The 14,525-nt window shown below is 35.9% G+C and overlaps 1 protein-coding gene across 1 annotated transcript in view; it reads right to left on the reverse strand.

Moving 5' to 3' along the window:
* Positions 1-14,525, reverse strand: part of Msh3 (mutS homolog 3) — a 186,965-nt gene that overhangs the window by 86,054 nt on the left and 86,386 nt on the right. The window contains exon 13 of the mRNA XM_074077200.1: positions 5,750-5,882. Coding sequence (XP_073933301.1) covers positions 5,750-5,882 — 133 coding nt within the window. The remainder of the gene's footprint in view (positions 1-5,749; positions 5,883-14,525) is intronic.

Consider the following 14,525-nt stretch of genomic DNA (forward strand, 5'->3'; position numbering starts at 1 on the left):
CTAAGTCATATGAGAGAGAAACAGCAAAATCCTGTTAAACATAATGGGCTCTTACGATGAAAAATCCAAAGAACAGTGGCTAAATAAATTAAATGTATAGCACAGAGAGATGAAAGACACTGGCCAATAAATACATGATTAGCTTTATGCAAAATTAAAGATAAGCAAATTAAAACCACAGGGTAGTATTTGTCACTTACCAAAATGTCAACAATTTAAAAGGTTGATAATACCCATGTTACAGGTGTAATACACTATTAAAGAACCATAACCTTTTGGAAGAACAAATTGACATACAGCTTCATAATTTTTAAACTGCACATATCCGTTGACTAAGCAATTCCAATTTAAAGACTTTATCTAAAAATATACTTTAACAAAGACTGAAAAAAATCTGTGAATCTGAATACACTATTTATCTGAGTAACAATGTTTATAATAGTATTTAAAAGGTACATACAAGACAAATATCAGTTGGGATCCTAGTAGGAAAAAGTCACAAAAATGTAATACCATGAAACAGTTAAAAGAATTAAGATATCTGTATATATTGACATGGAACTGCATTATTTCAACATATATTGAGTATATAGTATACTTATATAGCATATATTTATATACATTTACACAGTAACTCTTTAAATGATCTGCAATAATGAAAACTGTAAATAAAAATTCCTAGAAGGATACACATGCAACTAACTCTGGTTACCTATAGGTAGAAGGTATTGCAAAGTGGCATAAGAAGACTTTTACTATATTATAACCTTGTAGTTTTTTAACACACGCATGAGTGTGTAAAGGGTAGGCTGAACATGTGCATCTAAGCTCTCTCCATCTTGAAACTATAGTCAAGAGATTGTTTTAGAATGCATTAAACCTCTAGAATAACTCAGAAAGCTGGCAGCAACAAAATCTTAGAAGCTGTAAACAGACAAGTAGTAAATGACTTAAAAGACTCAAGATATTAAGCTGTCCTTGAGGAAAACTAAGATACAACTCAATTTACACCAAGAATCCTAAATGACTCAGGAATTTGGTGCATAAATCACCTTTAGAAGAATGCAGTGTAATGGGGTAAAGAAAGATTAATTGAAAGCTAGTTAAGAAGCAATTAAATCCCATTTCCTCCCCTATTCCTCTCCGTGCCACTGAGCAACTACCTCTTCCCTACCCTAGAAGGAGACTAGCTTTATTCCAGGAGGGAGGTAAAACAGAAGGTGTCTGGATGAGCATTAGACCCAGGGAAGGATGACAGTACCACCAAAAGCGAGGGTATAAGGAATGGTTGCGAACTGAAAGCTGAGATTCCCAGTTGCCGCCTTCAAACTCCCAGAACACTGCTAGCCAGGCAAGAGGCTAAACAAGATATCTCAAGAGGAAAATTCTAAACAAAACTACAGCAGGAGTGCTCCTAAAAGTGGCAAAGTTAGGTTTACTTTATAGGTCTTCTTATGTTTTTAATAAGCCACATTCAACTATATAGGTCTTACTATCAGCATTCTGTTCCTCTTTTAAAAGATAATCAGATACCTGAGAAAAAAACTCTAACATGAAATGTAAACACCAAGAACAATAAAACTTGGCAGGAAAAGATGCTATATCAGCAGGAGAAAAAAAACCCAAAATTGATAATAATGTCAATTGAAATGAAGATATTGCAACCACAAAGCAGGAATGGGACAATAATCTGTTTTTTTTAAAGGGATATTCAGAGAAAAAAATAATGGAAATAAACAATAGTAGAAATGAAAAACTCAACAGAAGTAGAAGAAAAAGATGATGAAATCTCCAAGAAGTTAAAACAAAAGTGTAAAGAGATGGAAAACAAAAAATACAGAAGAAAGTTAAGTAACCAGTCCAGAAGAGCCAATCAATTCAAATAAAATAGTTGTAAAAATAAAGAATTCACAAAAAACAAATCAGAAAAATTTCTCAGCACTTCATTAATTCAAGATACTAGACTGAAAGGATAGAATGGATGAAAACAGACCCAAATTAAGGCAAATCACTATGAAATTTTTTTAAAAACCAGGGATAAAGGGACTATTTTCCAATATCTGGAGGAGGTGAGGAACAAAGAAAAGAAGTCACACAGAGTTAGGAATCAGAAAAGCTTCAGGCCGCACAACAATAATAGAAGCTAGCAGACAGTGGAATACTACACAATTCTAAGGGAAAATAGTTTATAACCTAGAATTTTATACCCAGCCAAACTACCAGTCAAATATAAGAATGGGGAGAGGGATGACATTTCCAGATATCAATGTTTCAAAACTTTACTCCCAACACCCTCTAACACCTGTTCTCAAGAAGCTTCTAGGGGTTGTACTCTACCAAAATAAAGGACTATACTAAGAAAAAGACATGAAACAAAAAACCAGAAAGTTCAATTCAAGTATAGTAAAGGGAATCTATGATAGTAACTGCACAACAGGTATAGAGGGAAATCAGCTCAGACCGAATACCATCAGAAGGCTCTACCAGTTCTTTCAAGAACATAAAATGGACAGAATATTTAAAAACAAATATTTTAACGTGAAAGAATGACTTAAACTAATGATAGTACATAAAAGTAGTATAACAAAGTGGATTATTTCTAAGAATATATTCATAAAGACAATTACTAAATTAAGAGAAGAAGAAAAAGAAAAATAAGAAGTTAGGTCCAACTGAACAATAGTTGAGTTCAAAGTTTATAAAGAAGTAACCTCCTCTCCAGAAAGGCCACTGTATTCTGGGAAAGACACAGCCTGCCATTATAGGAAGCTGGACTGTGTAAGTATGGACCCTGGAAGGGTTTTGGCCAGTAGTCAATTAATGATACATTCTAAAAAAAAAAAAGTCAAGAACTAAAAATGAATACTTTCAATATAATTTTTAAATAATAATCTCTTGTGATTACTATAATCTGATTATAAATTTTATTATATTTCCAAGCTCAGATATGATGCAGTTAAGTCAGCAATAGAAGCAAAGTAAAAACTGGAAGGACTTTGCAGTCAAGGACTTAGTGCTCAAGGCAGGTTGTTCTCAAGTTTCTTAAGCAAGAGAACTCAAAGGAATTATAAAGTAAGCTGGGAATATGGTTCTCAAGGTGGTTGCTCTGAAGCCACTCAAGTTCAGCCCCACTTTTGGCAGCAAACTTCTTTCTGGGAACTTTCAGAACAGAACCCCAAGAGTAGGCAGGGCATCACAGCACTGGAGAGAATGTAACCTGAATGCCACACTGGAAATGTGGCTCTGAGCTTAGCTCAGCCTAGCTAAGCAACTATTCTCACAAAACACTCTTCTCTCAACATTTGCAAAGTGCTATTATTCGTCAACCTTAGTAGTCATTCATTGCTTTCTTACAAAACAATTTTTGGGCAAAGTTAGTATGGGCTCCTGTGACTAGCAGTATTTTCTAAGTTTTGAATTTGAAATTTCATTATCACAGAAATGTATATTTTATACCAGGGTCAGTCCAATTGGTAAAGATAGATCATTATTAACCGTTAACACACCTATTTGCAAAGTCCACTTTCACATGGACAACAGGCCTAGGTTTCCCCCTTTCACAATATCCAAACAGAATGTTCCTTACCATTTTTTAAATTTCACGTAACTGGCACAACCTATACACAGGATATCACTATTGGGTGCATGTAGTAAAAATTTTATTTAGAGTGATGCAGTGATAAAGAACAGATGTGTTTGATGATATACTACAAGAGCCAGCTAACCAATCATAAAAAAGTAGTTTAAAGTATTCAACCTTTCTAAAGTTGGTTTGCTACCAAATCATTTCTACTCTTCACTTTTCAATCCAATTTTGAAGCACGTTCTAACCATTAAGAGGAGTGGCTTTTTTCCCCCAATTTTCTTGTTTTAATAGATTCAGAGAATTACACAAGGAATGGCTTCTGAGTGAGTCATAAGTTCCTTTGGTAAAATATATTTTGAAATTCCAAAGTAAAAGTCATCCTTGCATTGCTTATTGGTAGCTTTTAAAATGAATTAGATTGTGACTTTTATAGCATTTTTATGAAAGGCAAACATCAAAGTAAAAATCTAAAGAGAAGCAGCAAGGATAACAGAAATCACAGCAACATGGAATGCTGCTGCCACTTTGATGCTCTGAACATTTACACCTTGCTCTTTTGATTAACAACTGAAAGAAATTCTGCTCTGCTCCTATTTTCTTCAGAGAAAATCAACAGTCTCTGATATCTGTCAATAAATCCTTTCAAAAAGTGAAGGCAAGATGCTTGGAGATTGATGAAGTGCCTTGTTTGTCAGGCACTGGGCCAAGACACAAAATAACAAATGGTCTGGTACCCCTCTGTAACCCCAAAAGAATCAACCTGTCATTGCCAGTAAAAAATTAACACAGTGTACCAAGAAGTGGTACAACAGATTCCACCAACTACACAACCTACTCATGTATCCTTTTCCCTAGGATCAGTATTCCCAAATCTGGTTTGCACTTTGTTTTCAAATTTAGCTGATGCATATTTGGAACAGTTATGTAAGTCCTCTTGGGCACCACAAAAAAATCTTGGAGGCAGTACTTACCATTCTAGTAAAATTTTGTGGGGGAAAACAAGTCTTAAAAAAAGTAAATACTAGTGAAAAACTGGTCACACTAAAATTTGGGCAGTTAAATATTGCATTATAATAAAGTTATTAAATTGGCAAAGATTTACATTTGGGCAAAAAATAAAATTTGCTTATGAAAAGAGCCAACAAGGGACTGGTGGGATGGCTCAAGTAGTAGAGTGCCTGCCTAGCAAGTGTGAAGTCCTGAGTTCAAATCCCAATACAGCAAAAAAAAAAAAAAGGGTTAATATGAAAAATAAAAAAAAAAGCAATGGCAGTCAAGACAACCACATCAAACATTGTAGCACACAAAAGATACAGCCACTAAAAAATGCAGTCAAGGACCCTGGATTAAATACAAATTCTGTCTGTTACTTGTTAGCAAGTACTAACTCTCAGCAGCATTGTATCAGCCAATATAATACGAGCTGTTGTTGGACTTTATATACATCATATTAGGCATAATTTTCTAGCAATAAGAAGGTGATAAAAAAAGTATTTTCTCAGGGTCATAGTTTTTCAAGAAACAAAGAATATAATGTATGTGAAAGATTTCTGCAAAAGGTAAAACATTTTTAAAAGTTTATTAACATTATAAATAGAACTATCTTTTTTTCAGGAATATTCTGATGATAAAATAAATTATTTTCCTGTGCAGAAAACTCCTTTTGTGAGTGCTATCACTTAAACTGTAAAACTAAGTGATAAAAATCAAAATAATTTTTACTCACCTTTAATATCTAAATTTGTTTCCATATTAGTATACTCACAAATGTTACACCAGCAGATTTTTCTTTTTCATTAAGTCAAATAAGAAATTAAGATCAAAGAAATTAGGCATTTCTTTTCTAAAGTAGCAAGTCTACGTAAATTTCTCATTTTGATAATGGTTTGCACTTTGAGGATGAAACAGTATCTTGCATAAGGACTTCTATATATGTTGCTATAGTTAAAAGAAGAGGGAAAACTTTACAAGTGTGAAAACTGGAACAACCTTAATTTGTCCAACTAAAATTTCTGAGAATTCAGCTATTCTCTCATGTTACTTGCAAGATTTTACAAAACAAAAAACAGTAACACAGAGCTCTCATGACTTTCCTTTAGTATCTGGTGTTCTCATATTGAGGAACATTACAAACTTTAAAAAAAGTGGGTTTTTACAGCTTACTTTTTTGTGGTAAATGCTGCAGAGTCCTCTCTCTATGTCAGGCAATTTATGTAGATGATTTTCTATCTGGCCAAACACACTAGATTCAGAATGGAGAACTTCAGATACTGCATCAAGTCGGGCATTTATTTCCCTGTGAGAAAACAAAAATAGCAATGGTCAATTAGGAATTCAGAATGTAGACATTTCCCATTTTAATGCTCAGGACCATGATGACACAGCCACTTAGAAAAGTACAGGGAAGATGCTTTCATCTCTGGTCCTTCCCTGCCTCTTCCTGCCATTTGAATCAATGTGCAGGTACCATGCAAGGAACTTTCCTTAGCTAGGTGTGGCAGAGACTGGCTTAACCAAGAGAACAGAATATATTTCCCAGCTTCCTCTGTACCTAGGTTTTTTGCTATGCACCTAAGTTCTACTCAATGAAGTGTGGGTAGGAATGATGTAAGCCACTCCTAAGCCCTGATCCATAACCTCATGTGTGAGCTTTCTCATTCACTCTCTCCCCATTTGCCAGCTAGATGTAGAGCTCAAAGCCTACAACATTGTAGGTCACATGTTGACTCCATCAACCTGAGTCTGTAAGTGGAGTAGAAAATCCTCCACTCCCACATCTACTACCAAATGAACTTCTGTTAGCAAGAAATAAACTTCTCCTATAGTTAAGCCACTGAGATTTACTGTAATAGCTTCCATTGCCTTGACTAATGTAGTAGGCCTACCATGAGCAGTGGGACAACTTGGTTATGGTGACGGCAGTATTGAACTGATCGAGTATTGACTACAGGAGCCTCAGCAAAGATAACGGAGTAGTAATATAAAGTGCAGAGAATATGCCATCAGGAAACATGGAAGATCAGGGTTGTAGGATTTTATCAGTGGTGACATACCCTAAATAAGGGGCCACTCAGAAAGAAGTGAGGCTTGTCAATTTAAATTCGAAATTTGATTGACTAAAAATATCCTAAATGAGATGCAACCCATTGAGTACCTACAAACATCAAGGTCTATACTAAGTTTAATAGTCAGTGTGATATTAAAAACTGAGATAAGTAAACATGCCTGGTGAAAAATAGGCCTTCAGTAAAGTTTATTTTAAATAAACATGTGGTAAAAGAATGAACTGTTGTGTTCATGAAAATGGAGATATCAGACACGGAATAAACATCTCTAAAGTTCTGCTGATATCACGCACACTAATGTGAAGGGCAAACCTTACACCAGGAGCCTGCCTAGATGACAGCTCCACTGAGTACTTTACGATTAGCGGAGTGCATTCCTTTTCCTTGTAACTACCCTGTGAGGTCACACCTTTCTGTATCACGGAGCCTCTATACTAACTCAGGTCTCACTTTTGTTTCATTTCTGTCTTGCTCACACCTTCTTCTGTTAGAGCTTTATAGACACCAAATCAGCACCTCCATTCTTAGCAGGGTTGCCCTGTAATCCATTCACTTTTTCCATCTCTACGACCACTACTCTGATCTAAACCAAAATCATTTATCCCAATGACCACTGAGCCAACCTCCCACATCCTCCCACGTCCTTTCTTTCCCCTTTTGCAATCCATTCTCCACAATGCAGCCTGAGTGACCTTTCTAAAACTCAAATCTGTTCATGTCACACATCTCTGCCCTAGGCTCAATGATGACTTATCACTAAACATAGGTTCAATCTTTACTTGACCTATAAAGCATCTGGTCCCTGTTTACCTGTCAAGTCTCACCTCAGATCACCTGACACTCTCTTCCTCACACCTCAAGTTCCAGTCAGACTAAAACTTCCTCCAACATCTTGGTCACTGCAAGTCCTCTGACATCAGGGCTTTCTCACTTGCTGTTCACTCACCTGGAAGACACTTCACCTCCTCACTATCTGCACTTTACCCACTTTCCTCTGAAAAAGCTTTCCACACTCACCAGACCATCCTTTCCCACACCATCCTTTCCCACACCATCCTCTCCCACACCATCCTCTTTTCTCTTTTCATAATGGGAATCATAACTGTATTTCTTTTTCAATTGTATTTACTACTTCACTGCCTTCACTGCTAACTAAAAGCAGAGTAAGGATAGAGATTATTTCCTCATCCCCACAGTTCCAGAATCACAGCATATACTCAATAGTTGTTGAATTCAATTTAATTCAGCTCCAAAGACTGTATAAATAAATCAAGATGAGGTAAAAAAATTAATTTTCCCTGCATAGGATTGTTATGATAAAATAAATCAATGTTTTACTCTAACATTTATCCAAAATGCCATATAAATATAAAGTTTTACTTTAATAACTTACTCCTGCATAAATGAAAGATAACACCAATTGGAACAGACTGGTTTGATGCTACAGATGGTTTGAGGACAGATAAAATGATGCCATCTGTGAATGTATAAGACAGCCTACACAGATAGCTACTGTCTCAAAAATTAAAGGTTTTCTGAAATATAGAAAGAGCAAAAGAGTTTAATAAAAAAAAAGCCTACACCATATTTATGAACTTAACCAGAAAAAATTTTAACAGATATAAAATGATAAATTTCTTAGAGACTGAAAAGGTTGTGCTTCGTTGGTTTGGAACCTGCAAAAAACACAAAGGAACCAGCTTTTATTGAAGCCTAGTATCAGCACAGGCAAAAGCTTCATGTTCACTGTGAGCCTTTTTTTGTTTGTTTATCTGTTATTTATTTACTTGTTTATTGCTTTAACTCAACCTTCACTAGCTCAGAAGGCAGGTGGCCCCAGTTCAAATCCAGGCTCTACCATGCCCTAGTTTCTCCATCTACAAAATGAGAACAGCAATACACCCTAACTCTTGGTGTTACTGTAAAATAATATATGCCACACACTTAGCACACATAGTGCCTTGTACTGTACTAACCATTCGTTAATCTTAATTGTTTCCATCATTGTTGCAAATTGTTTACTAAATGCCAGGAAGAACAGCATGGGGAAGAGAGAAATTATATTCTCACACAAAAAAAAAAGTTGTGAAATAACTGTGTACTGATAAACCCTAAGGCACAGATATACAAACAGATATTTCGTGCAAAGTGAGTTAACAAGGGAAAATTAAATACGGAGAGCTAATCACGTAATCTAAAGCATGAAATCTGACAGGTGGTGATGATTTGAAGTACTATGGTAAGATTGGTTAATAGACTGCATTGAGAAAGCAGGTTATTACTAATTACAGATACCAAAACAGGGAAGGAGAGAATAAAAGAGTGTGTGGAGCTTTGCTTTGTTTTGTTTTGGTTTTTTGTTTGTTTTGTTTGTTTGGTGGTACTAGGGTTTGAACTCATGGCCTTGAGCTTGCTAGGCAGGCGCTCTACTACTTGAGCTTGATGGTGCTTGTTATCACAAATTTATCATTATTGGGGTACTAATGATTCTGTTTTTATCTCCTATATACAGACCAGAATGCAAGTGAATAAGAATGACTTCTACATTTTAAAAAATAATTTACATGCCTTAGAATTTTTTTTAATTAGAAGTAGTTATAAGACCTTCCAAGAAATATAATAAAGCAATATGTCAAACTACCAGAATAAGGAATCACCTCAGTGAGAGATTTGGTAAGTGTGGCAGGCAGCAAACAGAAAGTGGCATTGTTAACTAGATGATGATAAAGATATCACTCCAAGATGCCCTGTAGTAGTATACAGTTGGTCTTACAACATAATACAACTTAAACCAATAACAAGAATTGTTCCAGATGCCAAAAAAACCAATGGACTTAAGGACTTATGGATGACAAAGATTCTTTTTTACCACCAAATATCTAAGGTCTACATGTGGGTGCTACTGCATTCCTTTATAGAGAGAGATGAACTGGGTAATGACATTAGTATCTACTGTGGGTGGCTGCCACTCAAAAACAGTGTGACCTATAGTTATCACCAGTGAGGGAGTCTGTACCTACTAGTAACTACTTGTGGAGATGCCTCTACAGTTCAAATATAAGGGTATCTATTTAGGGGGAGAAAAGCTAAAATACAAACTGCTGGGGACTACTTGGATTTGGGGCATTTATATATATATAAATATGTATATTATATACACATATACATTCTGCTGGGGACTACTTGGATTTGGGGGATTTATATACATATATATGTATATATTTATATATATACTTTTTTTACTGAAAATTCTGCTCTAAAGATAGATGAGCAAAATTAATTAATTAAATTCAGACATTAATAATTAGTCATGTGACATGACTAAACCAACTATCTAAATAACCTTAATTAGAAACATGAACCAGAAGTCTTTTCCTAGGACCTAAGCATTATTACCTGGACCTATTCAGCTTCACCTGTCACATACGCCATTCATTCAATAAACAATTGCTGAGTGTTTACAAAGTACCATCTGAAGAAGGTAGTAGATGTGAAGGCCATCACTGTTACTATAGACCTTCTAAACACTCTCTCACAAAGAATTTATAGTATGTTGATTAAAAAAAAGAATTAATGATAACAATGTGTGATAAAATAAATTATAACTTGGTTACCATCCAGGAACAATGAGAATACACAGGCCTGTCTAGTTTTAGTGGTCAGGGAGGATTTCCTGGGGATAGCCATTGTTTGAGTGAAGAACTATAAAAGATTAGTGAAAGATACAGAAGGTGAGACAACGTGACAGTAGGCCACACAGTAGACAAGAGAGGTAAGTGTGGCCATGTGAACAATGCAGGCCATAAAGGAACTCTGATTTGATCTTAGGAGCGATGGGATCCAGGAGTAATGGTTTGGAGGGGCATCTAACAGGAAAGACCAGTTAGATAACTACTTCAGAAATCCAAGGGAACAATGCTGAGGCCTGAAATTAAGGAAGATATGGGAATGGAGAGAAACACATAGTTTCAAAAGGTATCAAGGAGGTAAAAATAACATTTAGTTACTTCACATTTTATGTCATTAAAGTCATAGAAAATGAAGTCCTCCCACAGCATTTAGAAGGGATATATTCTGAAAATAAAGGGACAAGAATGGAGAAAGAAGGTTGGACAGTCAAGAGGGAAAAAAATACATTATCTTCTTCTCCTCCTCATTCTCCCACATATGCTTCTTCCTCAGCTCCAGGGAAAGCTGCCATTTACTGCTGCTCATTTGAACTGGTTTAGATCTCACCAAGGGCCTGGATACTACAGAATAAAGCAGATGTCAGCTGAAAGTTCCTGGCTACCTGCATCCCAAGACATGCTAGTGGATCCACACACCCTGACAGGGCCAATAACTGTGTGACAGCCCTGTAGGGCCACTTGTCTCTCAGCAGCAGAGGTCCGCCTTCCCACTCATTCACATTCACACAGCACAGGACAAAGCCTGGGGTCAGCAGCCATCAATCACAGCTCTCAGTTATGTGCCACCTACCACTGTCCCTTCCATTTATGAGCAGTAACGTATCCCACTGGGCTCAGTAAACCAGAGTCAGCCCAATGAACTTTCTGTTGCAGCTCACAGAACATAGGAAACCACAAAGAATTAAGAGGGCCTCCTGCTGTAGGTAATTTCAGGTAGTTCCAGAGAGTTAAAGGCAGCATGTAGTTTTGTTAATATAAATAAAATCTTAAGTAGGAGTTATTATGTAACATTCTATTGCCTCATCATTTAGGCTAGAGTAATGAAGTAAAAATACAACTATTAATACCCCAAACATATGGGTTTACCAAAACAAAAGCCACTTAATTATTCCCAGAGAATTAACTACCACTGAAATGCACTTAGTGCTTTAGAAAAATCACACACAAATGTGGTCTAGGAGCTAATTCCTAGCACAAACAATTTTCTACTTTCTTAATTTTAATTATTTATTTATGTGATTTGGATTCCAGGCATGAACTTACCATGCTTAATTAATTCTTTTAAGGAGTTCTCTAAGAATCTAATTTGAATTATAAAAGCATCTTCTTTAATTGTGGAATTGAACAATACAGTATATAACAAGTGTTTTATATTAGATACAAAAGTGTGTATTACTTGTACCTCCTTCTCCTCACCAGTAGATTAGAAATTCCTCAGAAACAGGAATACTACCTTGTTACTGAGACTGATAATATCCATGAAAAATAACCAGCTTTATACTACGGAGGGAAAGTACAAAATAAGTGCGGTGTGTGTATTACAGCCCCAGTTACATCACAGGGAGAAAAGGATATATTCATATTTGCTTGTTCTAAATAAAAATAGGTTTCTCAACCACTGTTTTATGGAGACAGGGAGGAAGGCAGGGAAGAAATGTAGTGAACTTAAATTCTATTAGTTATTTAACTTCTAAAGGGCATTTTTATTAAAAGTTAGCTTCCTTAACCAATGTTCTGCCTTTAGAGTTAACAAATATGTTAACATGTAGCCAAAATACGAAGTTAGCTTCCTAAGTTTCTAAGACTTAGCCAAGGTTAGTTTAAATAAGAGAAAAGCTGTGATTCATGTCTAACAGTACGTAGTGTCCAACTGTTAATGGTCCTGAGAGAGAACCCATCAGCAGTCCTTGCAAATTCTCCTTACGTTCCTGACTGTAGCTGCGGGCAAACCAGGCAACTTCAAGATGAGATTCAGGAAAACAGACCTGGATAGATTGCAGACAACTACCTGCTTGAGCACCCAACCTCCTCCCTGCCATCCTAGAAGCCTGCAGCTGCTTATAATTGTGTCCCTATCTTTCCAAAACAAAATGTTGTGAAAAGCAGACACTCTCAAGTACAACATCAGTCTTCTACACAGATTGGCTTGGGTTTGAATCTCACTTTCACCTGATTATGATGGTGGTGAAGGAACAACAGCAGTACCATTTTTAAAAATTCATGTGCATATTTTCTATAAATTATTTTTTAAAACTAAAACCTCATAAATACAGTCATACACCACAACATCATGTTTCAATGATGGACTGCATATAACATGGTGGTTTATAAGACTATAATGGAACTGAAAAGGTCTTCTTACCTAGTGACATCACAGCCATCCTACATCATGGCACAACACATTACTCACATGTTTTTGGTGATGCTGGTGTGAACTGCATTACCACGAATGTAAAAGTACAGTAGGTCCACTTATTCACAGATTTATTACATGCAGTTTTAATGAAGTGTGGTTAAAAAAATCAAAATAAACTTCAAAACCAAAATTTTTTAATTCCAATGTGCTCATTATGAAGCTCAGTTGATACAGGAAACTCTCGGTAGATCCCACATTATGTTCGATTGTGTTTAAATCATCGTATGAGTTGCTATTTCCCTGCCCTTAATTTTGTCAAAATATGCCTCCTAAAAGCAATGGTGTCCCAAAATAAAGGTAAAACTTAATGTTTTACCTTTCTTTTTTTAATGTGTGTCAGTGATAAAGTAAAAATTTTAGATCTGTTAAAAGGCGGCATATCTTCAGTGAACCATCATCGGCAAAGCAGCACTGAACGCTAGGCATCCTGAGTAGGCAGTTTTTCCTCAACGGCGGTCTCCTTGGAACCACAGACCTGTGGATACCAAAGGGCTGCTGTATAGCACATACAACTATGTACAGTATTTAATACCTGATAATAAACAACTATACTATGGTTTATGTATTTATTATACCATACTTTCTACCATTATTTTAGAGTTTACTCCTTTGACTTACTAAAAAAAGTTTACCACAAAACAGTATGCAGTCTCACATATTTTGTGTTTACCCATCTCTTGACTGCATCATTTTCTCCTGGGCTTCATTTAATCTCATGTTGTTTTGTTCATCATGACCCTAGGAGCAAAGGTTGTACGACATAGATAGATGATAGATAGACAGACAGACAGACAGACAGACATAACATACAGTCTATATTACTTAGGAGCTGTATTATTTAGGGTTGTGTAAGCATACTTTGTGTTGTTTGTACATTGACAAGATTACCTACCAGAATACTTTTCATAAAGCACACCATCATGAAATGACCCAGGTGTGCCCTACCTGTATTCCTTTCCCACCTTCCTAGAAGTAATCATTGCCCTAATGTTAGTAATAATCTTTCTACTTCTGTTTTTTGTTTTTACCACTTCTATCTGAATCCCTGAACAAACCAGAGCATTACTGAGTTATAATATTTAAATTTGTGATATTAATTATATATTGTTATAATTTTTTGAAATCCATTCACATCGATATATGAAGATTTAGATCACTCGTTTTAACTATTGTATGATATTGTATCATGAGATAGTTTATTTTCTATTCCCCTACTAATAACTATGTTGCCTCCAATTTTTTAGTGTTGAAAGACCACAGCTACCTTCTTGATCAGAATATTGATACTAGGAACCATACCAACCCTTCACATACATTGTCTCATTTGGCCTTCACAACAACACTATGAGGTAGGTATTGTAATTCCCATTTTACAGGTGGAGAAACTGAGACAAATAAAAGGTCATAAGTTATCAAAAGTCACACAACTGAATGAGAAAATCAGAACTCAAGCTTATGTGTTAACTTTTCTCATCCATGAAAAAAAAGTAATAACTATCCCTGAAGAGAGATGAAAAAGTTAATAGATAATACAGATCACAAAATTCAACACAGGCCAGGCACAGTAGCTCAAGCCTGTAATCCTACTAGGGAGGCAGAGATCAGGCAGAAAGTTCACAAGACCCCATCTCATTTAATGTCTGATCAGTAGTACACACCTGTCATATCCATCTACATGGAGAAGCACGACTAGGAGGATTACACTCCAGGCTGGCTAGGCATACAGTGAGACTCCACTCCAAAAATAACTAACACAAAAATCAGAGTTG

The sequence above is a fragment of the Castor canadensis genome, chromosome 6 (genome assembly GCF_047511655.1).
Source record: "Castor canadensis chromosome 6, mCasCan1.hap1v2, whole genome shotgun sequence".
Taxonomy (NCBI): Eukaryota; Metazoa; Chordata; class Mammalia; order Rodentia; family Castoridae; genus Castor; species Castor canadensis.